Source organism: Dermacentor andersoni, chromosome 1 (assembly GCF_023375885.2).
Source record: "Dermacentor andersoni chromosome 1, qqDerAnde1_hic_scaffold, whole genome shotgun sequence".
Taxonomy (NCBI): domain Eukaryota; kingdom Metazoa; phylum Arthropoda; class Arachnida; order Ixodida; family Ixodidae; genus Dermacentor; species Dermacentor andersoni.
In genome coordinates, this window is record NC_092814.1 from 91,499,348 (window position 1) to 91,526,284 (window position 26,937).

At 43.8% G+C, this 26,937-nt stretch overlaps 1 protein-coding gene across 1 annotated transcript; it reads left to right on the forward strand.

Moving 5' to 3' along the window:
* Window positions 1–432: 432 nt before the first annotated feature.
* On the forward strand, window positions 433–20,855 carry LOC126544504 (DENN domain-containing protein 11-like). The gene is made up of 9 exons (XM_050191849.3): window positions 433–865; window positions 1,732–1,831; window positions 1,907–2,065; window positions 5,049–5,181; window positions 16,821–16,959; window positions 17,028–17,153; window positions 17,232–17,382; window positions 17,445–17,507; window positions 20,089–20,855. The coding sequence occupies exons 1-9, from the start codon at window positions 649–651 to the stop codon at window positions 20,285–20,287; spliced, it is 1,287 nt and encodes a 428-aa protein (XP_050047806.2). The 5' UTR covers window positions 433–648; the 3' UTR covers window positions 20,288–20,855.
* Window positions 20,856–26,937: the final 6,082 nt, after the last annotated feature.

The window sequence follows — 26,937 nt, forward strand, 5'->3', positions numbered from 1 at the left end:
CCAACCTCCTCATAAACGTTACCTTCAGCATTCTCGATGCTGTTATCACTATTTTAGAAAATTTTCTACACCACTGTGGCGCGCAACTGGCCCAAAAACATGCGCCTCCATCGAATGCTGCGGCCCGTCCGCGGGAGCCAAGGAGAAAGAGCGTAGCTTGCGCAGCGAGCGCAGCTGGCGCGCGAGGAGAATCGAGGAGGAAAGCGCCGCGGGGAGGAGAGTGTCGCTACTTTCATAGAGTTTCATACAATAATTGCTACTTTCATATTATCAAGGGGTACGTTTCATAAATCCTGAAGTAAATCCCTCCATCCACGCGCCATCGCTCGGCGAAAACGTGTACAGGCCGGAGTACCTATATATGCCTATATGTTTTGCGATGGAGGCGCCTTCGGACGGCAGGTGAGAAGGCGAATCCGAATCCGCTAGTCAATGTGGTCAGTGCGTCACAGCAGTGTTGGAGGCGTTGGAGCGGTTGGGGGTACTCGTTTTACATGCAAGTGGGTCGTACAGCCATACGGTGGAGTTATACGTGCGTAGCTTGCCGATTCTATACAGTTAGGAATTAGGAATGGTTCACCTAGAGAAGGCAACCTAATGCTGGAGTGACTGACTTCGTGCTTATTATTGCTGCTACACACCATCAACATGGCAAGACGGAAAGGGGCGACTGATCGAGCTCCGCTTCTGTCCGATGATGAACCAATTGATGGCTACAGTACTTACACGAACATTTCATGCCAAGTGAAATGCCAGTTGGGACCAGTACTGTCTTGCACAGACAACAGAACGGGCGAAAAACTAGGCGACAACACTGTGTGTGACATTGTTGGCGTGTTTGTGATAGCATTTGACACTCGAGCGGGTGAGTCTTGCACGAGTTGGGTGCGCATGTCATTACCGTTATCCGCAACGCAACTGAATGGTTTTTACAGCGAAATTCAGTAGTTATGAATCGATGGGCTTCATTTCTGAACTTTTCCGTGTGTAAAACTTTAATTTTGATGTTTAAACTTAGGCATTTACAACTGGCTGTGAGTATTTCTCCTTTTTTAATGTTATTTTTGGTTGATGAACGTTTTGTTGACTTTGCAGGCACACCGCTCTTGTATTGACGTTAATCATACATTGAAATTATTAGCTAAGTTGGCGTGATGACGCGTGTGCGCTGGTTGCGAAACCAGCGCATGTGCAAAGTTTTTCAGCAGTGCGCTTGGCAAATAGTAACTATTGGGTCACGTGTCTGCCCATCATTCACGATTTCTGAATACACGTTGCGGACTTCTCATTTCTGGCGCGATTGTTTGTGCACTGTGCGAAGCATTTCCCTTTCTGCAACCTTACCACTAAACTCGGTAATTCTTTATCCCAGTTTTCGATGGTGACATAAATAGTAAATGTTGCATATTTTAAGCTGTTAGAGCAATACGAACCCTTTGAGCTTCATTAAAAAACATTGGAGAGTGAGAGAGAGGAAAGTGCTTCTGTACATATTGGGGAGTACATTATGAGTTTTTATGTCCAAACTTTAAAGCCAGCTAGCACAGAAAAAAAGGCATGTATACAGACGTAATGTGTCGCATTGCACAAGTTTACTTGGAGTAAGACTAGTATCCATTTGGTCCAAATCCCCTTGTTGGAAATACTGAATTAAAAGCTTTTTCCAGTATAGCTATGATTTGTACCATATCTACATTGCGACCGGCTGGAATATCTCTTTTTTTCTTTAAGGTAATACTGTGGAGTGGTGGGCACCTGATGACTTGGATGTGTCTGGCCTTGAGTTTAAGGCTATGACCAGTGGAGCTCACAGGGTGCACACAGACTTCATGTAAGTATTGACATATATTTCCATTCAAAGCAGCACACAACAGTGCATAAAGTTTGTTATCTTTTTCCTTGAAAGATACTTCAAGAGGAAAGATTACTATGGATTCTCCTGCTTTGAAAACATGAAAGTAGAGAATGAGGAAGAGCGTGGAGCACGGATGAAGTCGATAGGAATTCTTGCAAAAAGCTACTCACTGCTGCATCTGCATAAGACATTCCTGCAAAAGCAAGTACGGTAAGAGAGCCTTAAATTTTTTAAAATTTGTGCACTAAACTGACGTGAAACTGATCTGCTTAAATACAGTGCTAAGATAACAGTGTTGATAGCTGGGCTGGTTGCTACAGATTCATTGGTACAAACTGCGTGACAAGACAGGATACAAGGTGCTCGTCTGACCCTTCTTGTGTCCCATTTTGTTGTGCAGTTTGTATCAATACAGTGCTAGGAAGTTAGTTTTCTGCCTAAGCAAGTTAGCATTTATCATTGCTGATGGCAAAGAACAGCAGTATTGACCCCTCACTTCTCACTTCCCATTTTGACTAGCCAGGTTAGTTTTTAGAATACATTATTGAAAAAAAATTTACAGTCACTTTAGCATACACCAAAGAGGGTGAAGGCAAAAAGCCTGCATGCTCAGGAGACATTCATTAAATTACTTGACATTCTCAGTCGAATGTGTTGTTACTTCTTATTACTTGTTTTCTCTCACCAAAGGTTGGGGGTTCAAGTGCCTTAATTGTTGCTACCTTAATTAACTGTGTGTTAATTAACTTCACCCTAACTCCAAAGGTTGTGGGTTTGACTCCCACCAAAGTTAGAATGTGACTCCCACGAAAGGTCGTGGGTTTGAGTACCTTAATTGGCTATGTATTAATTAATTGTGCCTTAATTAACTTCGCCTTAGCACCATAGGTCGTGGGTTCGACTTCCACATAAGCTCGAGGGTTTGACTCCCACTGAAGGTTGTCGGTTCGAGTACCTGAATTAACTCCACCTTAATTAACTTAGCCTTTTTTTGGCATGACGAGCAGCATTGGAGCGAGCTGTGGAAAAAGACGACGATGAATGCGAGAGCAGTGGCACAAGTGCGAGGGGCAGGATGGGAACGCTGGCATGATGAGCAGCATCGGAACCAGCTGTGGAAGAAGGCGACACCGATCGCGCGAGCAGTGGCACAAGCGCGTGTCTACGTAAGGCGAGCTCGCATGACTTTCTGTACGACATGCCGCATTTTCCGAACATTGGCAGTATGAGCAACTTAAGGCTTTAGTCTTAAAAGCAGTAAACAGCATAGGCAGCAGCAGGAGCAGCAGCAAACGACTTTATCAGGGTCCTGAGGAGCTAAGCGGGGGCCTGCAGGTCCCTACCCAGCTGTTGGCTAGTCCCATGTCGGAACAGAGAGGCCATGCCTCTCCGCTCGTTCATAGGCATAAAGAAGAGTAAAGGATTGAGAGACAATGATGACATATCTGTTGCTTACCCTGCTTTTCCTAAAGTGATCAAGTTTTAAGTGGTTGACAGGTCACTCGTCACCTACAATCCTGCAGTGTTCTCGGACTACCATTGATGTTTGGTCTGTCATACTCAGCACTTCCTACCTACTGTTCTAATAATTGGATTTGCATCATTGACTGTGCAAGAAAAGTAGTTGAGAGCAAGAGGCAGATTCAACGACCTCATCAGGACTGGCAAAACCCTTGCACTGTTTTTTTTTCTTAATGACAACTTGATACATCCCAACAGTAACTTGTTCTGGAAGGCCAGAAAAAAAGTTAAAAGAAAAAGTCTTGCTTGGTATGAGTGAAGAATGGCAGGATGTTTGCCAGAAACACAGAGGATGCTACCGCTTTCAGAATATTCAAATCTGATTAGATAGCCTGAACAAAGGTGAAATATCAAGATTCTGTCTTTCCCAGACATCTAGGCCTTCACCAATGCTTTCCCAGTGCCTTCTGGCTGCTCATGAACACTTTTACACATAGTTATAATCAGTTTTAGATATATAACTGGAAAAATTTAGATTAATTGCCAACGTGCTCAGATAATTTAGATGTATGTTTGTGTTTGCCAAAATTGACGTCAATAACAATTAGACAAAATATTTTTATGACTTAAACACTTTCTTGTGTGTAATAAGACTAGGGGTGTTCATCTTCTTCAAAAAGACTCTTTCAATCTCTATGCCATATGTAAATTTAATTGCCATGAAATTTGACTGCATTAGTGAGTGTAAAGTGGCAAAGTCTCATTTTGTTATGTTGTGTGCGCTCTTGTACGTAAAAACAAGCAAACATTGCCTGAGAGGTGTGGGGCATGTTATACGAAAGAAGGAGACTGGGCCATTTGTATGCACATCACTGTCTCCCCAATTTTTTTTTTTTAATCTGCCAAATGTGTTTTGGTTTTGAGTGGGTTTATTAAAAAATGCAAGCATCTATTTACAGCTGTGAATGATGAAGAGATATCTTGTGATTAATTGAGAGTACAAACGAAATAGCTGGCTGCAGTAGGACGGGAGCAGTAGCAAACAAGGAGCCAACCTGAACTTTTAGTATAACACTTTCAACGACATAGAAGAAAACATTTACTAGAACTTAGTGGTTCAATTTTTTTCATGTAATCACCAATTAGTCGTGCAACCGTTTCGTATGAAAGTTTGTAATAAGCCTTTAAAGGGCAATTCCGGCGTTTTCTTTAACCATATTTAAGTATGAGTCTATGACGCCAGATGCTACACTACCATAATGTAAACATGCAGAATGCATGCTAAACACCTAGTACACATGGCACTAATGCCGATGAAGCGAAGCTGATGATGTCTCCTGACGACATAGGGATCTTTTACGGATCTTCCTAACAGAACGCGGCGATTTCAGAGACTATTTCTGCGACAGTGGCGGTGTAGTTTCTGACGTCACAAACACAGGGTGGCCAGTAAATGAGTCAGGAACGCAACCAATCTTTAAAATTCATTTTAAGGAACACTAAATGACTTGCAGCAATGCTGTTTGGCACATATAATCAGAGTGCAAAAGAGAATGTATATTCAAAATTTTATGAAGATCATTGGACATCGAAAAATTGCCGGAGTTGCCCTTTAATATGTTTATCTGCAAGGCACTTGTGTACTATTTTCAGTGGCAAATGTGAATAGAAATGTGCATTTTGTCCCTGTGATGATATGCTTTCTTTAATGCACCTTTTATTTTAATTTCAGGCGACTGTTGGAAAGGCCAGGTATATATGAAGACCTTATTCAGTTTTACTTGACCCATCAAACACCAGCCATCATGGACACCTGTCTTGGTGTCTCCTACAAAACTGTCTGTGATGGCATGCATTCCATGGAGGTAATTTCATGACTAAGGAAATGTCATGTAACAACGAGAGTGTCAATGTGCTTTCAACATTTGAAATTAGGAAATCATTTGTTCACCATAAAGGTGAAAAAATTATATATGACGCACCCTGGGCAGCCAATCGGGTAGCTCGCCCACATGACGTCAATTGAGTGATATACATCATCTGGGTAGGGGTAGCTGAAAATTCCACCGAGCAGTGTGCTGTGATCGGCAGCGATGTACATTTTTAAAACCTTATAATAAATTACACGCTTTACGCGGAGCACTTAGATGCGTCAATTAATGATGAGAAGGACCTACTCTAACGACTCAGTACGTTTGTAGAAAATCGTCAAAATCGTTTCAGGGTCCCTTTAAGTCCTTGGAGGATAGGGTCCATAAATCGTTCGAATGTTGCTGGCGCGTTGCAAAGGCCAAACGGCATAACATTACATTCATAGAGACCGTCCAGTGTCATGAAGGTCGTTTTCCCCTTATTGTCTGGGTGCACGAGTATCTGCCAATACCCTGATCATAAATCCAGTGATGAAAAGTAGGCAGTGGAATGTAGACAATCAATGACATCATCTGTTCTGGGAAGCAGATACACATGCTTTTTGGTGACCGTGTTTAGTCTCCTGTAATCAACACAGAACTGCCACGATCCATCCTTCTTCCTTACTAAAATTAGTGGTGCTGCCCACAGACTAGAGGACTCATTAACAACACTTTTCCGTAGACTGTCTTTCGCCTGTTCAGCAATAACTGTCCTTTCTGTCGAAGATGCGATAAGGCTTTTGCCGAATTGGGTGTGCAAATCCGGTGTCAATTGTGTGGTGAGCACAAGAATGCAGGAGTGAAGCCTGCTTGTCTCCTTGTGCGAAATCGAACACAGAAAGATGTGGCAGCAAAACTTGTGCGAGAGCGTGGCGCTCATGTGAGGGCAGCGACTTATTGATCATCCGTAGGATCTGCTCTTGAGAAATGCTTCAGTGGGGATAGCTAATATGAGACTGCTCCTCTTTGCTTAGAACTCTAATGGAACTTGAAGTGCTTTCGTCAAATTCAGTGAGCTTCATATCGCATGGAAGGACAGCAGGGATGGAGGAACAATTGAAAGCCCACAAATTTGAGGTGCCATTCACTGCTGTCATGAGAGAGCGTGGCACAAGTACATCATTCTTCGCGCAGCTTGACGTAAGTGGTTGGATTTGTGCATCAAGCAATGAAAGGTTGGTGTCAGCCACATTGACAGGGACATGTGACAGCGACCAAGGCGGTAGCAGCGAATTGTTCGAAACAACAAAATAGTTTTTCTATGGTAAGGATGTGTCAGCAAGGGTGGAGAGAAGCGTGTTATTCAAATTAATTTTGCCTATGCCACAGTTAATGGAAGCACCAAAATCCTGAAGAAAGTCAATCCCGAGAATCGCATCATGAGTGCATGGCGGTAGTATGAGAAATTCTGTTTTAACATCATCTCCTTCGAATAGAACACTTGCAGCACAAATACCAAGTTGAATAAGGTACTCTCCACTGACACCACGAAATGTCACATCATCATTCCACGGGAACATAACTTTCCGACCTGGCCTTTCTTTGAAGGTCACACTCATGATGGAAATTAGCACCAGTATCTACTAATGCTGTTGCAGGTATACTATCAATTAACACACGCACTTTGTTCTTCACCATCATAATAGGCAGAGGAGTATTTAGCAGAGACTCTGACTGTCCGGTAACCTTACCTTCATTGGCCGCACTGGCTAGTTTCCCGACAGCAGTGGTGATGTAGAACATCGCTGTGGTGACGGTGAACAGCGTTGGTGACTGGTTGGTGGCATCAGGCTGTGTTCTGAAGCTGGCGAGCCACTCTTTCTTTTGTACTGACGGAAGGTATTCCTGGGTGGCGAGCCTGTGGTGTTTGCAGCACCAGGGTCTGTCGTCTAATGGTCGTCATAAATGCCCTGTTCAAAATTAGGCCAAGTTGGTGGTGGGTAACATTCTGTTGTCTGTCAGTGCCGGCAATAAAAACCAGCAATGTGTCCTTTGGTGCCACAGCTGTAACAAACAGGCGATGCGCGGCTGACATGCTAGCCTTTGGGGTCAACCCTGGGACACTGCGAATAATAAATTCGATCTTCCGAATGCCGACTCGTGGTGGTAGCTCTAAAAGTGCATTGATCATGCGTCGTGTCGTCAGGAAAGGAACGCCGCTGATCGACTTGACAGTCGATTGACTCGATCGACTTGCTGCAGACGTAGCAACTGGCATGGCAGACAATGATGATACAGCAGATGCATGCTCTTAAGGTTGGAAGGAAGCACAACCAAGCTGTTCAACATCCGTCCCTTTGGTGTGTCGTTCAAATTCATTGCGGACAATTTGCCTTACCATTGCCAAAAGGTCAAATTGAAGGCTATAGTTGTCGTCAATGCTTGCAACCGTTGTCACATTTGCTAACCTCCTGAAATTCACCGTGATACGGTGCAGCTTCAAGGCCTCAATTGTGCGGCAATGCTTGATGAGGTCAGAGACCAAGGCGAGACTCTCCTTTCCAATTGGGTAATTGTACACATCCTTGGCAATACCTATAAGAAGGTGTCCAACTTTGTCCTCTTCGGACATTTAAGGATTGACCGTTCTACATAGCTTCAGAATGGCCTCTATGTACGTAGTACAGGTCTCACCTGGGACTTGAGCGCACTGAAGCAATGTCTGCTCTGCCTGCTTCCTTCGTGGTGGAATCACCAAAGCACTCTGTGAGGTCAGTAACAAAGTTGTCCCTTGTTATGAATTTATCATCATGCTTCTCGAACCACACTAGCGCAGTGTCTGTGAGGAAGAGAATGACATTGTCTTGTTGAGCTGTGGAGTTCCAGTTGTTATACTTGCTCACACGCTTGCAGTGGGTGAGCCATTTCTCCACGTCCTTGCCGAATTTTGCCCGGCTCATGCTGTAGCATTATACACGCCTAATGGAAGCTCCAGTGAGTGCCTCTGTTTTGTGTTGTTTGCGATATAAACGTTGCATAAGATTACACATTGCATAGCATGAAAATAAAAACTGTTGTATGCATTGCATTTAGTTATGCAGTCTACTTCCATTAATTTGACTCTGGTTAGTTAGATTTCTTGGCTAATTCGATCCTGGCCTGTGCCAATGCATTTATACGGGCGAAACTTTTGTTATTTCGATCCTAAAATTGCCGTTCGCTGGATAATTCGAACTTGACTGATCGGCTTACACTCGCCTGACCTAATGACGACCACAATAGCGACCCTTTTTAGTGGCAGGATTTGTCTCGACAGAGTTTAGGGGACAGTGAATGTGTTTAGCATGTGCTATCTTCTATTGAAACAGGTATTTGTGTTTTCACATTTATCTGTGTGTGTTATGGTGGTGTGGTTCAGCATCACATGCCAAGTTCAAAGGTTACAGCATCTAAATGTGCAGCAAAACCATATTGCACTTTCCAGGAGATTTTAAAAGGTGTTCTGACTTGCATTTTCTTGGTTACATTTTATTATGGCCAAATAAGTAGTCTAAAATGATTAGCTGAGCAACACTAACAGGCGTTCCTTAGTGCAGCGATGGCTTCCTTTAAGGTGGCCTGAAAAACTTGATTGATTGATCCTGAAGTGACCTTCAAATCAACATCAGAATGTATATGTTGCCCCGCATAGTACTGAAAGATTACTTGTGAGGCTTAGTTATTACAATCAACATAAGCTGCCATAGCTTTGCAAGAGCTGTGGTGCTTTCCTACTTGAGCTTACAGAAGGTGCTTTACTAAGGACATCAGGATACATTTGGGTAAGGCACTTGCTACTGGCATACAAATTGTATATATCTACAACACAGAGTCAAACAAGGGTGTTTCAGCCTTTTCCTTTCAGCTAGTGGACTTTTGTTACTCAAGGCAGCAACGGTTATCCTTGCATTGGCAGCGTGCGCTTTACTGGTGGGAATCTTAAAAATGTTGTGATTAACGCTTATTTAAGAAAGAGTAAAGGAAGCCTTAGGAAAGAGCAAAAACTTGGGAGACACTTAAGCTTCGCCTTTAAGAGTAAAATGCTATAGCATTAAAGAGTCCCTGACTGCTTCTCATGCTTCCAGGAAACTGTAGCTTATGCTACCATAATCTTTACCGGAAAACTCTTGTGGTAAACACTATGCACGAGTGTGAGCTTTCTGGTCCTTTTTTTTTTTTTTTATTTCACCCCCCAGCACTGCGCTGCCGCGGATGGTAGTAACACAGTGTGCTACGCTATGTGATTGGTAGAAAGGCGGCGCACACTATGCTGTGATTGGTAGACATGTTGTGCTCACGCGCAACGCCGCAGACAGCCTGTTCACTGCACAACGGGTCCCTTAAAACTATCTTTTTAAAAGGGGTTTGCCGGAAGGACATGAGTCTGGGGTGCTAGATGCTTGTTTTTTTTCTTTCAGTGTCACTTTCATGAGGATAGGAGGTGAAGAAATAGGGTTAAAGTTTCCTAAGCAGGAGGCTTAGAGCAGCTGCAGGGGAATATTTTATACAAACTTTTATGCTATAAGCATTGTGTTAGTAAGGTGGGACAGCTGATGAATATTTGGATAAACTGGCGCCCTATGAAAGCTGTCAAAAACCTTTGGAAAAGAGTTGCCAAATCAGGCAACAACTGGAGCACAATCTCCATACCACTTCCCTTCTAAGAGTGAAGTCTAGTTTGATATCTTGCAATTTCTATACACTGCAGCCAGTGTGGGACATTAAAATTTCTGGTAAAGCATTTCTGACACCAACTTCAGAAATGCTTCCCCCCCCCCCTTGCTGCGAGATGGTTGCCTATTAACTGAGCAGCCTCTTTAAACACAGGGTAATGCTTAGCAAATTCAGTTAAATAACAAACTTTTGTTCAGTGATGACTTATTTTCAACTGCCAGGAGAATAGAGTTAAGGTCATGTCACCTTACAGTAGTGGCATACAGGTAGTGTACATGACACCTTTCCATGCACCTGTGCATGCAGGTAATGTTGCATGAAGCGGTGCCGTATTACATTTTTAAGGCTACCGTGCTGTCAAATTAATGGGCAGACTCTCAACTACTGAAGCCTTGAAAGCTTGCCTTTTGTAAAAGCCAAGCATTCTGTTTCTTCCCCACATTTTTCAATTCACTGTTGTTTCACTCCTTCCTTCCTCAATGCTCAAGCTTTCCTTTATGTCTTTTCATAAACTCCTTTCTATCGTAGCCTTCCCCCACCCACATTACTTTTCTCTGGTTCCTTTTATTCTTTAGCTACACATACTGAACATAAAAGAAAAACGAATAAACAGCTGCATGGCTTCTCTTCCATCATACCAAATCTCCTTGCCACACCTTATTTATAGACATATCCATCAGGAACTCTCTACCCTAGGTATTGGATTATTGAAAGCACACATGAGCCCACCTCAGAAGAACTGCAAAAGCTCCAGCATGTGCCTCTACCCACACACAACACTCTAAAGAGCCAAAGCGAAGGTGCTCTCTCCTCATCGAAAGGTCTGTAGCTTTAGGCATTGGCAGTAGTGTGAGTCGCTGGTCTTTCCTTACTGGGCTATAGGGTTAAATATCTTTATTTCCCCCAAATTCAAGCTCACTTTTGCCAGTTTTTATTTGCACCGTAAAACTTTTCTTGTGAATATACATTTACAGTGAACTTCTACCAGTTTTTTTCCTATAGACAACTTGCATCAAGCTTACCTTTCTTTTTTTCTTTCCGAGAACATATCATTCATTCATTTTGTTGACATTGAAATAGAATGTATGACTGCATATCCTGAAATTCAAAATTGTAGTTGCATCAAACACACAGAACAATTAATTTTTCGTACCCGTCGTGGTTGCTCAGTGGCTATGGTATTGGGCTGCTGAGCACGAGGTTGCGGGATCAAATCCCGGCCACGGCGGCCGCATTTCGATGGGGGCGAAATGCAAAAACACCCGTGTACTTAGATTTAGGTGCACGTTAAAGAACCCCAGGTGGTCGAAATTTCCGGAGTCCACCACTACGGCATGCCTCATAATCAGAAAGTGGTTTTGGCACGTTAAAACTTCGAAATTTAATTTTTAATGAAGTTTTCGAGACGCTGACTAGCAAAAACACAATGCCTTATGGTTATGTGACTATGCATAAATTAAGGAGGAGTGCAGTTCATATTGTTATGTTGCAGAAGTCACATATAAAGATGTGTTTACAATATTTACAAGAGAGAGAACGATGCATAAACAATATGGCTGTCAAGATAGATTCCACCTCTACAGATCAAATCGTCGTCTTCTCACTGAGGCCACTCTTGGTTGTGCCGTGACATAACCCCCGCCTGTAAAGGCGCCGTCTCGGCGCCAACTATAAGGGAGGTGAACTCATGGCAAAGTAAGATTTCAGCCGGGACACATGTGCAACATCCGTGGGTACACGCGAGCCCAGCGGAGCGATCTCATAGTTCACTTTGCAAAGCTGACATAATATCATGTAGGGCCCTGTGTAGTGCGGCAGCAGCTTTTCATACAAGCCGATGCGGAGACATGGTGTCCATAGCAGGACAACGGAGCCAGGAGGAAATTGAACGTCCCGATGTCGGCTGTCGTACCGGACCTTCTGCGTGGCCTGAGACTCAGTGAGCCGGGAGCTGGAAATATTCTAAAACAAATGTAATGATACTTTATTTGTAAGGTTATGCAGGTGCAGAGCTCCAACAAATAAAACTAAAAACGACTACCACCTTGCATTACCATCAGTGAACTTGGCAATTACATTCACTGACATTCACATTCACTCATAGATCATCTCAATTCTGAACATTCGTAGCCCACGCTGCGCATGTTCGTGCTCTGTGACGAAGTTCTCTACCGTCGCAGCTTACGTCCTAAAGGACCAGAATTTTTACTTGTTGTACCACGCCATCTCTGGACGTCAGTTCTTGAGCAGTTGCATGACGCCCCTACTGCAGGCCACCTTGGTGTTTCGCGTATACGACTGGATACGGCACCGCTTCTACTGGCCAGGTCTGTACCGTTCTGTGCATCGCTATGTTGCAGCCTCTGCACTCTGTCAGTGCCGAAAAAAAAAACCTGCTGTGCTGCCTGCTGGACGCCTTCACCCCATCAATGTGCCCTCAGAACCATTCTTTCGCATCGGTCTCGATCTACTCGGCCCTTTTACGACGTTGAAATCTGGGAATAAGTGGGTCATCGTTGTGTCTGATTACACGACCCGGTACATGATCACATGAGCTTTGCGCACAAACTGTGCAACTGAGGTGGCAGATTTCCTTTTATATGACGTCATCCTCCATCACTGCGCACTCCGGCAGCTCCTCACTGATCGCAGCCGCACCTTCTTGTTCCGAGTAGTTCGAAGACCTACTTCGCTCCTGTTCTGACAAGCACAAGCTTTTCACTGCCAACAACCCGCAGACAAACGGATTGACGGAGCGGCTCAATCGCATGTTGACGGAAATGCTTATGCATGTTTCTGACGACCACAGTGATTGGGACAGCATGTTATCCTTCGTGACCTTTGCCTATAATTCGTCCTGTCACGAGACTGCTGGCTTTTCACCCTTTTACCTTCTGTTCGGCCGCCACCCTTCTTTGACCTTTAACACACTGCTTCCTTCCTCGATGAGCACTCCCACTGAATATGCTCAAGACATCTTCGCCCGGGCTTACACGGCACGCCATATTGCTGGCTCCTGGCACACTGAGTCTAGGGCGCGCAGAAGATCCAGTACGACAGCCGACATCGAGACATTCGATCTCCTCCTGGCTCCGTTGTTCTGCTATGCACATCACGTCGCCCCGTCGGTTTGTCTGAAATGCTGCTGCGCTACACAGGGCCCTACAGAATATTGTGTCAGCTTGGCAATGTGACCCGCCGTGGTTGCTTAGTGTCTATGGTGTTGGGCTGCTAAGCACGAGGTCGCGGGATCGAATCTCGCCGCATTTTGATGGGGGCGAAATGCGAAAACACCCGTGTACTTAGATTTAGATTCACGTTAAAGAACCCCAGGTGGTCGAAAATTTCCGGAGTCCCCCACTACGGCGTGCCTCATAATCAGAAAGTGGTTTTGGCACGTAAAACCCCATAATTAAATTTGGCAATGTGAACTACAAGATCACTCCCCTGCACTCGCGTGTTCCCACAGACGTTCTGCATGTGTCCCAGCTGAAGCCTTACTTGGCTGCGAGTTCACCTCCCTTATAGTCGGCGCCGAGACGGCGCGTTTACAGGCGGGGTTTATGTCACGGCGCAACCAAGAGTGGTCCCAGTCAGAAGAAGACGATTTGACGCGTAGAGGTGGAATCGCTTTCGACAGCCATCTTGTTTATGCGTGGTTGTCTCTCGTGTAAATATTGTAAATACATGTTTATATGTGACTTCTGCAACATACGAATATTTTGTATTAGCAGGTTTTCTTTCACTCACTATTTCAGTAAAATCACAAATTATTCTTTCAATTCAGACTTCTTGAGGTGTTTCTTTGAAGTTTCAAAAGGATTCTCCAATGCCTTTTGAGCAATTACTTCTGCTTTACTTCATTCAAAACACTAGTGATTAAGCTACATTTTTGTGTTTCATGGTATATGTTGGGGCTAATGAGTATTGGAGGAAAATAATGTGCTAATAATAAAAGAAAGGCATATTTCTGGGGGTAAAGAAGTTAATAACCAAAAGTTAATACATTTCGTAATTACTTCTTTGCACATATTTTAATTTGAGACTAGGGGATGTGAAAACTTATGCAAATGACTGCACATCTCCTTAACCGACATAAGTTGGCAGACATCGCCTTAAGAGAGAGAGAAATACAACCTTATTTTTGTTAAATGTTTAAAGAGTGGAGCCCTAGTCCTGGGCTCCAAGGAATGCGGCGATGTGGAAATAAAGCGGGAGTGGCGCGAGCTGGTGCCGCTATTCTTGCCACCATCTCTTCCTTACTATATACTTGCTGTATGTAGCATGGCAATTTGGCTCAATGTATTCATGAGCGGGTGGTCGGCTTTGGTATTTTGCATATCTCCTTTCGAAGCCGCTGAGTGTTCAAGACATGCACCAGCCGTATTGGTACTGCTGAACATGAGGTTGTGGGTTCGATTCCTGGCTGTAGCGGCTGAATTTCGATGGGCGAAATGCAGAAATGCTTGTGTACTTACATTTAGGTGCACATGAAAGAACCCTGGGGGTTCCCCATTACGGCGCCTCTCATAGGTCAACTGTTGCCTTGAGACATTTAAGCACCATGGATTACTGTGTTTAAGGCATGTTCTTTTAGCATGAAACTAGTATCAGTTTCTAAATATGCATAAGTTTGCAGTATAGGTTAAAACGCCTGAAGAAAATGTGCAAAGTCAGCTGTTGCTTGCACAGCCCCAGTTCTTGAAGAGGTGTCACGAAAATTGAAAAATCAGGTCGCACTTGATAAACAAAGCTATTTTAGTACTGAACTCCCATTATTTGCCTGAGAAATTTTTGAGGATTATTACTCCCAAGTTCAAGCTCAACTGACATGTTTTTAATAAATGGCACTTGTGTATGGGATGATAATGCAGCGTGTGTTGCCTTTAACAGCTTTTTCAAAACTGCTTTCACTGCTGGCAATGGTGATCTTCCACCATTTAGTTTGTCTTTACCTCCTATCCCTGATGCTATCATATCTGAAAATGGAGTGTTTAACCTATTCTTAAAACTTGGATGTGAAGAAATCAAGTGGTCCAGATGACATTCCAAATGCCTTTCTAAAACAGTATGCTGAATGGTGCTCCAAATATTTGTGATGTTCAGAAGGTTGCTTCAGGAAGGTACTTTACCAGATGACTGGGGAGTTGCAAGAATTAATCCTCTGCATAAAGGTGGTATCAAAAAATGTATATGAAATTATCGGCCAATTTCACTTACTTCTACTGCATGCCAGCTACTTGAGCATATTATTCAAAAACATTTAACTGATTTTTTTAAAAAACATAATGTAAAATCAGAAGTTCAACATGGCTTCAGAAGGGGATACTTGACATGTACACAGCTGGTAGAGTCTGTTCATGATTTTTCAGAAGCAATTAACGAAGGCAAACAAACTGATGCAATATTTTTAGGCTTTCGCAAGGCTTTTGACTCGGTTTCGCACAGAAAGCTAATCCATAAATTACGTTTCATAATAACAAATGATAAGCGAATTGCCTTGATCCAGGCTTACTCATCAAACCGGCGTTAGTTTGTTTCTTTTAATAATGCCCACTCCCACAACATCCCAGTCGAGTCCGGAGTCCCCCAGGGATCCGTTCTTGGACCACTTTTGTTTCTTACTTTTATAAATCATATTGTCCGTGATCTTTCTGTCTGTGTTAACTTATACGCTGATGACTGTGTTCTTTATAAAAAAATAAATTCTATTGAGGATCAAATTAGCCTTAACAGCAACCTTCAAAAGGTAAAAAGTTGGTGTGACATGTGGCAAATGGTAATAAATCTTGACGATACAGTATATATGAGAATAACACTTAAAAAGAACCCTCTCCGTTACCAGTATAGTATTACTGATCACGCATTTTCCGAAGTCACATACTACAAGTATCTGGGCCTGTGGATTTCTAATAACCTTTCTTGGAGTACGCTTATTGATACCGTCTCTGTTTATGCTCTCCGTAAACTGTAAACGGCATGCTACCCTTGAAACTCGCTTACTTGCTTATAAAGCTAGTGTACAACCAGTCTTAGAATATGCTGTTATAATCTGGAACCCCTTCACTAAAACTAACATTTACAAATTGGAAAAAGGTTAAGAAAACAAAAACAGTGAGATTTATGTATAATTCCTACGGACGTGCATCCATTATGAACCTTCTAAGAAGAAGTGGTTTACGTCAGTTACTCACCGGAATCGTATTTGTTGCTTGAAATTCTTTTTCTAGTTGGTGAATGGGCACTACAATGTTTACACTTCACAAATAATTAGTTGTTCCAGTGGTTCTCTGTCAGTACATTCTCTGTCAGACATTCTGCGTCAGTAAAACCATTATTGGCAAGAACTAACTGTTACAAATATTCCTATTTTCCTAGAACCATAACTGACTGGAACAACCTTGTTGACACTGTAGTAGCTCAGAATTCATTGTTATTGTTTGAGGTGCATATTCAGTAACTAGTGATACCTTTCTTTTTTTGCGTATTAAGCTATATTCGATGCTTGTAAATCCTGTATCGAAGTTAATATTCTGTTACAGTCTTGTGAGTGATAACATTGGTAAACAAGTTTCTGCTATGTATATGTGTAGTTGAAGCCTTTGCCTCAATATACTTCATTTGTATCAGTATGTTACTGTACATATAAGTGATTATACATCCACCTGCAATACATCCACATGCAATGGTCTCAAGACCACAGTATTCATAAATAAATAAATAAATAAATAAATAAATAAATAAATAAATATCCAAAATGTGGTACAAATGCTATGTTCCACATATTTTCACACAAAGCCTTCATAATGCATCTCAGGCCAAAATGCTACAATTACCGTCAGCTGTGACTGCTGTTGGCTTGAGGAAGTTTACTTGGTGAAATGCTGGCACTAGGCTGAGTACAAATGTTGCTTAATGCAGTTTATTCTTTTCTTTAGATTACACACCCAGCTGGTTGCTTCTCTCAGTTCCTGAATTTCTTTGGGGAGAAGGTATTTCTTCTATGGAAGCTTGCGCTGTTGAAAAAAAGGATCCTTTTTTTCTCTCCACCACCAATTGGTGTGATTTGCTATCGTGGTAAGTTATGAGTAAAATGTCTTGTCTTTTAGCAGTAATCCGTACTTCTGGTATCTCTTCTTTTCTAGTATACTGCACAAGTACCTTGGTTGCTCATGTATACCCAGACTTGGAGACTTGTTTGTGTCCACCAAATTTTTATGTCAATGTCACAGATGTGGATGCCCTGGCAGAGCAGCTCTCCTATGTGGCCTGTATGCTTTTCTTTTGGCATGTGTTTGTGTGCTTGCACATTGTAAGAGAGCACATCATGTAATGAATTTTTGTTTCAGGCACTACCGAGAAGATTTTTGAGACAAAGCAAAACCTGTTTGACCTGTTTGTTGACCAGCAAAACTTGAAAGTTCATTCTTCCTTGCATGAGAGGTTGCTGGAATTGAGTGCTGCTGATAAGCTAAAGTACAACCATCTTTTAGAGCTAAGGTAGGAAAGCATGCATTAACATTTATGGATGTACCATACTCTTGTTCTTTTTCCTTGTTCAGATCCAAGTGCCAGCCGTTACTAGCAGGGGATTCAGATGCTACAGATGAATCCTGGTTTACAGGGTATGTTTTTCACATTGTTTAAACGTCGTGAAGGTAAAGCTGTGCAAAGGAAGATGTTCCTTTCTTATGCTTTACAGGAATTTTCGGCACAAAATTCGCACATACAACACAGGTACCACATCAGCAGTACCAATGCTAGCTGCTTGGGCAGAGAGAAACAAGAAAACATTCCCAATGACAAGAGGAAATGCTCGTTTCATTGTTGCTTGAGCATCACATGGAAAGCCTTGCAGCATGAGAACTTGGAAACGCTAGCTATTTCAGTTCTGAATATCACCATGTAGGCATAGGCTCCGGTAGTGTATTTTGACTGTGGGGGGCAAAAGCTGGGGAATAGGGTTTGGCTCATTTCACTTACACAAACTTTTTTGTTATTGCTAAACCAAAGAATCCTTACTGCTTTCAAGATAGGTTGGCCCTGGTGGTGGGGGAAGGGGTATTAATGGGGCCGTATTCTGAAACAATCCACTTCGGCAATAGTTCGCTGTCAAGCACACGCTGATTGAGCAAAATCGGATGACGTAGCTCCTCTGATTTTGCTAAAACAACCAATCATTGTGCGCTTGATGGCGAACTATCACCAAGGCAATAGTATTGCCAAAGTGGATTGTTTTAGAATACGGCCCATGCTCTCTTGCAGGAGCACTAGCCCCTGTTACCCCTCCCTTTCCTCCGAGGAACGGAGCTGCTGCAAGCAGTATCTAGAGGCCCTGGCCATAGTGCATCACTCCAATTTTCTTTCTTCATTTACTAGAAAGTATGTTCTGGCTTTGCCGTGGAAAGCTTAAGTGCAAGATGTCTGAAAGCTACTGTAACTTTCTTGATAGTGGTAGTTCCAAACACTGAAAATTGGCATTTTTTTCGGTGATTCACTCCTCAGTGACCCAACTCTTCTGACTGGTTCAAAAAAAGGTGGTAGGCGAATTCAGTGGTTATTTTCCCTCTGTCTTATAGCCAGGGTCTGTACAGTTGCAGTCATTTCAAGATTGATTGTTTTTGCACAATTCTGAGAGCTAACTCTTGGAAATCACATTACTAATGGGATGGTGGCTGTGGGTAGGCAAGTGCAATCCTTTAACATGAGGCTTCTTTGATTTACCAAGTCCTGGACAGCTTGACTGCCCAGGATGCCCGCACAGCTTTACTTTTACTGAGGAGACCTCACGGAAACTGCCGGATGGCCCGAGAAGCATCTGAAGCCTATGTGTTTTTCATGTCCCATACTGGCCGCAGATGCCCAGGACCTGCCGGAACATTTTCGTTCCAGCAACTAGTGCATGACATCACTTGGCATGCATCCATCTTAAGGTGGACACGAGGAGATTTCTGGTGGGCTTTCATGCTTTTGTTCGTGTTCTCGCAGCTTCTTGCACTCACGTGCCAATTTTGTCGCATTGTCTGCACAAGTCTACAGTGTGTCTACCAAAACGGTCACTTTCCAGGGCAGAGAGACGATGGTTTTTCCCGTCATGGACAAAGAAGGAATGCCCATGTCTAACTAGGGCATGTGCATGTGTATGCATGACAGACAGTAAGCAGAGTAATTAATATTCAAATTGAAATCTCATTCCACTGCAGCCATTCGGGTAGAATTGTGAAGCCTCAAATTCATCGGCAAAGGCTGCACTCGTGTTCCTCGACTGTCAAAAGAGCTTGATGTAGGTCAGTAGCATAAGTTCTACTCAGTGCCGCTCTTGCCTTGAAAGGCTATCAACAACCGGTGCAGCAATCAACAATTATAGTGGTTTTTCGTCCTCTTCAAAGTGCAGATCAGGAACATAAGTCTCTATTAGACATCAGAAAGTTTATGGCAAGTGCATACAGCGTGCCGTAATCGCCCTCCATTGCAACACACGGCACTATCAGCAGGCGACAGATAGAATGAAGCCAAGTGAGTGTGCAGTTTAAAGGTGCATTGAAGACCAGTTCGGACCACTCCCAAGGTTGGGACCACTCAGGACTTTCTTGCCTATGCAGGTATGGCATTATTGTGACGTAGTCAATGAGGTGTCCACAAGCTGCTAGCGGAACCCGTCGTGGTTGCTCAGTGGCTATGGTGTTGGGCTGCTGAGCACGAGGTCGTGGGCGAGGCCGAATCCTGGCCACGGCGGCTGCATTTTGACGGGGGCGAAATCCGAAAATACTCGTGGTACTTAGATTTAGGTGCATGTTCAAGAACCCCAGGTAGTCGAAATTTCCGGAGTCCTCCACTATGGCATGCCTCATAATCAGAAAGTGGTTTTGGCACGTAAAACCCCATAATTTAATAAAAAATAAATAAGCTGCTAGCGGACAAGCAAATCAAAGAAGCCCATGGTGTACCACAGCACCAACAGATGGCAGCACTTTTGCGCGAGTCTTACTGGGTGGTGGTTTCAACATCCCCCCCCCCCCCCCCCCCCGTCTTCCAAGAAAATGTGCTGCTGTGTTCCTAAGTTGCTTGGTATCTGTGAGGGGATTGCAAATTTGTTGTCTTAGGGTGCTTACTTTCATAATGAACAATTGCTAGTACAACTATTCCTTGTGCACATAGGTCTTCTTTCACATGTCTTGACTCTGGTGAACTTGTTTTCATCTGCAGGTTTTTCATGGCTCAAAATACACAGCTTTTTAAAGAGCTGCTAGTGGCATCTAGGAGCCCTGAAAAATTGTGGACTGAAGAACATATGCAAAGAGTGGGCCTTGACCCTCATGGTGACAAGCTGTTCTTAACAGAGTTGGTCGAGCGCTATGGTATAGACATTGTACTGATTACAGACAGTGTCTGTTGCCCTGCGTGACTCTGTGATAACCACTCCTACTACACTTGCCATGGCTGTCCAGCCTTCCAATTCTCCATACAGGTTTTTACTGTGGTTGGCACGTAGCCACCTTTGTTGAAAGTACCCAGGTGACCAGGGTTACAATATGGTTCATGCATGGTCTATATACTGCAGCAGGTTTATCCAAAGTAATATGTTATATCTTTTTGTACAACTTAGAGGTGAACAGTCTTGTCATTACTGCAGAAAATACTGAATCATATGGAGAAAGAATACTCATATTTGAGCAGCTAAGTGTTCAGTTATGCGCACACAGCCGAGACCACGTGGACTTCAATTAGTGCAATCTTGTTTCGCGTTTATTTATAGTTTTTTCAAGATTATGAATCTTTTGGTCTTAGTCTTGAGAGCAAGGCTACAAGCCAGTGAGTCACTAGAAGTTCCTTTTGAAAAAGTAGATTGTATTTGTGCTCTAAGTCGTTTTGTTCTGGTACTGCTTTGCTAGAAATTTTTAAACGGTGCTATTTTATGCACATAATTATGTATGGTGGTTGTAATTTTGGAAACATTAAAATGAATTAAAATATGTGTGTTCTCTTGCATATAGAAATACGATTCCCACTCCCCAACCCCTTATTGCTACTGGGTCATTTCATGAAAAACAAGGTGGGAACAAAAATTGCCAGAAATAGAATTTTGTTATATGTCTTGATAATTGAGGCACAATCCATTTGCTTTTTGTGCAATTTGCTCCTCAAATGACATATATATAACGCTTTCAAAAGAAGTTATATGCCAAAAATAGTTCAGCAGAATAATACTATTTGGGTTAAAGTTCCAGTTTCTATAAATATTTTTCATATACTGGGTGTTTCAGAAAATGCATGCAAAATTCCCTAAATATTAGAGGAGATGCGATGAATGAAGTGATTTCTTCGGCATTGCCCTTATTACAGAGGCATGCATTTTTAAAAAACTTGAGCTAGTAATAAATAATACTGTGAATTAGACTAATCAAAGCTTCCTACTGGAATAGCCAGACTAATTATCTCAACACTGTTGATGAATGTTGGCTACAGGCAATATGCCACAAAAAAATGTTTTTCTTATTTAGTATTCAGTACTAACTTTCTGGATGAATGCCTTCGGCCATAACTGAATGACCGGCAGCACGCTTCATTTGTTGGTTTAGAGCAGGAACAGGATGAGGAAGAAGCACAGCAAGCAACTCGCTTTCTTTTGAAAGAATGGTCAGGAGGAGACAGGCTGATACAATATCTCCGGCTGTAGTGGTATCACACACTTCATGTAAAGCAAATTAAATGTGGTTTCACATGACGAGCTGTGTACGAATTTTAAACAGTCATACGTAGCTTGGGGTGAAGCCCACTTCCAATTTCTTGCCTGGAGGAGAAAAAGTCTTAAGTGAAATATTTTTTTCTTTTTGTTGATGTTCTCTGGGTTTTGAACATTTAGGTAAAAAATCATTATTTATGACAGGTATTTAAATGTGCAGTTATTAAAGGGTTAATGCAGTAGTAAAAAGCCTGCCATTCTGGGAGTTCATAACTGCCTTCAGACATGCAAAAGTTCACTTCAGCTTCATTATTTCTGGCCAATAGCACCCAGAAATCCGAAGCTGAACCGACAAGGAGTGCAATTGTCATGCACTTAAGCAGACGGCAATGAACTGTATGACCATAAATTTCATTATTATGCTGCATAACTGCATCTTTAGGCCCTTATTTCGGACAAAGCGGATTCAGCTACGGTATTTTAGTACCATTTCAATAATTCTATTACTTTTAAAACTTTTTGGACAAATAGGTGATGTCCTTCTCTATGATCGCTGATATTTACTGAATTTTTACAAGCAGTGCCATAGCAATCTTTATTGGACGTGTAAACATAGGCCAAAATGCAGTTTTTTTTTTAGTATCGCGATTCATACAGAACATTTTGATTCAGAATCCAAGTACAATTCAAAGGTGCCGAAGGCCTAAATTCAAGGAGGGGGGAACAAACCTTATTCATGCACGTGCACTGGCAAATAGTGAAATCTTAATTTCTAGCAGCTAAGCAGCTGCCGAGTTAGACGCATGCTTCAAGCTTTTCAGGTGGCTTTCGAAAACGAATTTCCACACTTTAATGACACCAATCTACTTCTAGCTTGATGTTAGTAGTTTCCAGCTTCAGCCAAAGATACTCGCTGGGCTAAGCCGAATGGCCACCTGATTTGGCATTGTTTAGCTCCACGATGGCAATGGCAATTTAAACAAGCCTTGTAGGGGTTGTCGGACGATCCTACCGCTGTCAACCAGATGTAGGAGTCGTCGGACGACCTCGCCGCTGCCACCATTTGAAGGAGTTGAAGGTCGTAGAGAGGAACTCGGTGAACAGGATTTATTTACATATTAACATTTTCGACAAGACATACATCGACAGTCTAGCGTGACTCCCATATGGAGCCCGCAAGACGACGCATACAGCAAACAGCTTACGAGCACACAGCTCACGAGTACATTTCTCGCACGACAACGAGCACACAGCTCACTAGTACATCTCGAGCATGACAACGAGCACACACTCGCAGCCGACAACCGCTGCTGATAAGCACTTGTCCCCCCCTTGATTCCAAGTGAACGGAAACGTTCGTCCAGTCATCGTTCGACGTCACTGAAGATGACCCGCCCTTTTGGAGGAGGCGGGCTCACATACACACACACACAGGTGTAAAGGTCCGGAGCCGACGTCAGGGATGCTTTGTAGAACTCTGCTCCGTCAAGGGTGGTGCGGCCGGGTACCACATTCCTGAGCTGACCCCGCGCCACGTGGCTGCCGGTTATCCGCAGTTCTCTGAAGTGCGGATATATAAACAATATATCGGTGAAACAGGACAATCAATGAACGTCAGATTAAACGGACATCGCGCGGACACAGCTAAAAAGCTTCCCAAAGCCGTCGCCGAGCATTTCAACCAACCAGGTCATAACTTTGATGAACTTAAACTCTACATCTTACAGTCAAATTTCCGTTCTGAACGAGAAAGAAAATACAGGGAATCATACCTTATCCATAAGTTCAAGACATTGCAACCAATAGGCATAAACGTTTCAAAGGGAGCTTTAGAATCTATTCGCTATGCTAAACCTCAAGCTATAGGCAACAACACTTAGTTTGATTTCTTGGCGTATCCCCCCCCCCCTTTTCCTTTTTCTTCCCTTCTTTTTCTTTTTCTTTCCTTCTGTCTTTTTTTTTTTATTTTTTTTTCTCGTCAGCTGGCGTGTCAGACGCCCTTGACACTCCGGCTAACGCGCGTGGGTTGACAGACTAGGGTGAGGGGAGGGGGGTCCTGGCTTTGACCTTGTACACAGCGTTCCTTTACTAATTCGACACGCTAACACACTTTCCCTCGTTTCCGCGCCCTCCCGCCTCACACCCCCTCCCCTTTAGAATAACCCCACCTATATATACTGTGGCGAGGAAAGCATATGTCGCCTTGAAGAAGACAAGTCCACTTGTCGAAACGTTGGCTCCTGCATTCACCTTGTTCACGTTTTGCTCATCGCCTTGAATTGCCATCTCCCGGATTCCCCGTCTTTTCTCTGTAGCAAAAATGTATTATTCGCTTACTCTTGTGGACCAACACGAAACATTCAGCTTCGACCATTCGTGCGCTGTCGGTGTAGTCCGTCATTTATTGAGCGTATGTTGGGGGGCAAGCTCCACCACTGGAAAAGCTGGCGCCACCGTCGGCGTGACGTGACATGAGGTATCACGTGGACACAGCGGTCGCGTCGGCTGCTTTCGAAGCACCGAAGCCGACTGAAAACAAAAGTTTAACTGCGCTGCGGTTCTCATTAAGTGGTGACGTTTTCCCGCCTTGGGTATCTACTTGACAACATTTGAATGTACTATATAATATTCAGTAAAGCAGCGAAAGGGGCTAGTTGGTGAACGTTCATGATTATATTGCGCTTAGTGTTACTGACGATTTTAAGTGAAGGACAGGACGTCCAACTGTTTAATACTTTTAAATAACGCGGGACCCGCCGTGGTTGCTCAGTGGCTATGGTTTTGGGCTGCTGAGCACGAGGTCGCGGGGTCGAATCCCGGCCACGGCGGCTGCATTTCGGTGGGGGCGAAATGCGAAAACACCAGTGGTGCTTAGATTTGGGTGCACGTTAAAGAACTCCAGGTGGTCAAAATTTCCGGCGTCCTCCACTACGGCGTGCCTCATAATCAGAAAGTGGTTTTGGCACGTAAAACCCCATAATTACAAAAAAAGAAATAATAATAACGCGCTTATATACAAGAAGATATGGCGCGGGGGGGGGGGGGATATAAAAAGATATGACAAGGTGACGACATGTGATCATACTTTGGGCCAGGCATATATCGTTCACTTGCACCCGTTCATTGCGCTACGTACGTCCACGTGCTGTCCTTCACTTAAAATCGTCAGTGTAACACTAAGCGCAATATAATCATGTACTATATAATAGGTATGGCTGCTTTTAAAGGCGTGCAGCTCGATGCCGCAGTGCCGGACGTATGCGACGGAGCAGGTGTCAGCCTTATTCACACGTAGCCACAGGAGAAGAAGCTGCGTGAAGCTTGGCTCGCGAAACTTAGAACCGGCAAACAGCCATCGGCTACAACTCGGGTATGCAGCAAGCACAGCCGCGAGGAAGATTTCTCCTACGGCGTCGGGACTGCGATTTTCGGTGAGTAGCAAAAAACGCGCACTGAGACGCTCGCCTGCGCCCGCTGCCCGGCTAAAGTCGTGACTCTTTGGTCTATTAACTTTTTGATGCTAGATACTGGCAAGTTCACTGGAATGGAAAGGGAGCGGTAAGAAGCACGTTAAAAAGAGCATGGTATATGCTCATGTTTGTGTTATGAATTAACGCACTGGATTACGATACAGATGCAGCGGGAAATCGCACGCTGCAGAATACCAATAAACATTCAATGCGACGCAAGTTGGGGAATAATACTGAAACGTCTAAGAATTTAGAAAAGAAAAGGATTGAATCATCGCGACGGCACGTCACAGTCGCCGTAGTCTCTATAACGAAATTATTTTTGAACAGCTCTGATAGCGTCCACGCAACAACGGTCTCTTGTGTACTGTCAATTGCTCATATTCTGCGGCCTAAAGCTCGCGGCACGGTGCGACAACGCGCTCACAGCGAAAGCGAAACATTGTGCGCGGACATGCATGCAGACGCCCAGTCGGTCGCTGCGAACCCGTGCGATCGCTGCATTGAGGCTTCATTCTGTTATGCTCCATTCGGTTACACAGGCAGCCCACTACAAGAACATATTTCACATAGTTTGCTCTCAATGTTTGCCTACCTTTCACGCAAGAAGCCGGTTCGGGAGACTCCATCGCGGCTACCGCGCGCAGTGACATGCACTGTACATATTCGGTAAAGAGATAGCGTCTGTAAACGATTCTGTGCTTTCAATTTGGCCAAGATTATAATTTGACAGTATAAAGAATCCCTCGTTTTGAGAGTACTTACAGAAATGTCCAGGAGGGCTGCCTCGTGGTGTTCTTATTGAGCGCCGTAAGCCAAACCTATGAGGAGCGCGCCGCGTTATCCCTCATACTACGCAAGGGCGGCGCATCCGACAGATGGCGCCTCCGTAAGTCCGCCCTCAATATTCAAGTGTGCGCCCATTCACTTATTCATACCTTGCGATATATGTGGGCGTAAGATTCCGTGTGAGATGGGGTAGATGTGTGTAGATACTGTGCGCGAAACGTACTATAACAGGAAGCGGCCGCTGCTCCATTTGTCATTGTTTAACGAGCGGTACTCACCCTTGCCGACGTTCTGGGGCTAAAGCACTATGAAGGTTAGCGACACAGCGCTTGCGGATGAGCAAATTTCTGTATCCTCAAAGAAATTTAAGCCGTATACATCTCTAAGTGCCGGTAACACGTACGGACAGTTGCATCAACGGTCCGTGCACTTGGCTACACAGATTCACTTTTTTGCAGCCAACTATATATACTGCACGCGTCTTTAATCCACGACTCAATCCGGCATGACTGGAGCACAGTGCGTTAGCGAAACCTCAGTTGCATTTCCGACAGCTGATCGCAGAGAAGCAAGGTGGAAGCGGTAATGATGGTTTCATATTTGTACGCTGTCGCTGAGGCAACGTGCGGCGCGCCGCCGAAAGCGCCATCTCGTTTCTGTAGAACAAACTGCTACGCACAAAGAGTCGATGCAGAGCTTCATTAGTGGTTTCGCACATTCCATCCCAGCTACAACTATGGGAAGACCACCAGTCGTGCGTACTCCTGAGGAAGAAGCCGCCTACCGCGAGCGTGAGCGAGAGTTGGCTCGTAAACGGGGTCGTCGTTGTAGGGCCTGCCCACGCGCGGATAATAATAATAATAATAATAATTATAATAATAAAACACCGCGAGAATCGAAAAAAAAAGCACTCCTATAGCATGCTATCCACACGAAGCACACCAGAGCGAAAATGGGGTGAAAGAACGGTGAAAGAAAATACAATATAGACTGCTTGCAAAGTTCGACTTGCATGGTGCAAACGCGCTACGTAACGCAGCTTCGCTGTTCGACCAGCCTCACGGGCTGGAAAGGGCGGCGATTTTTCATTAAAACAATTCGACGCTGTTAGCA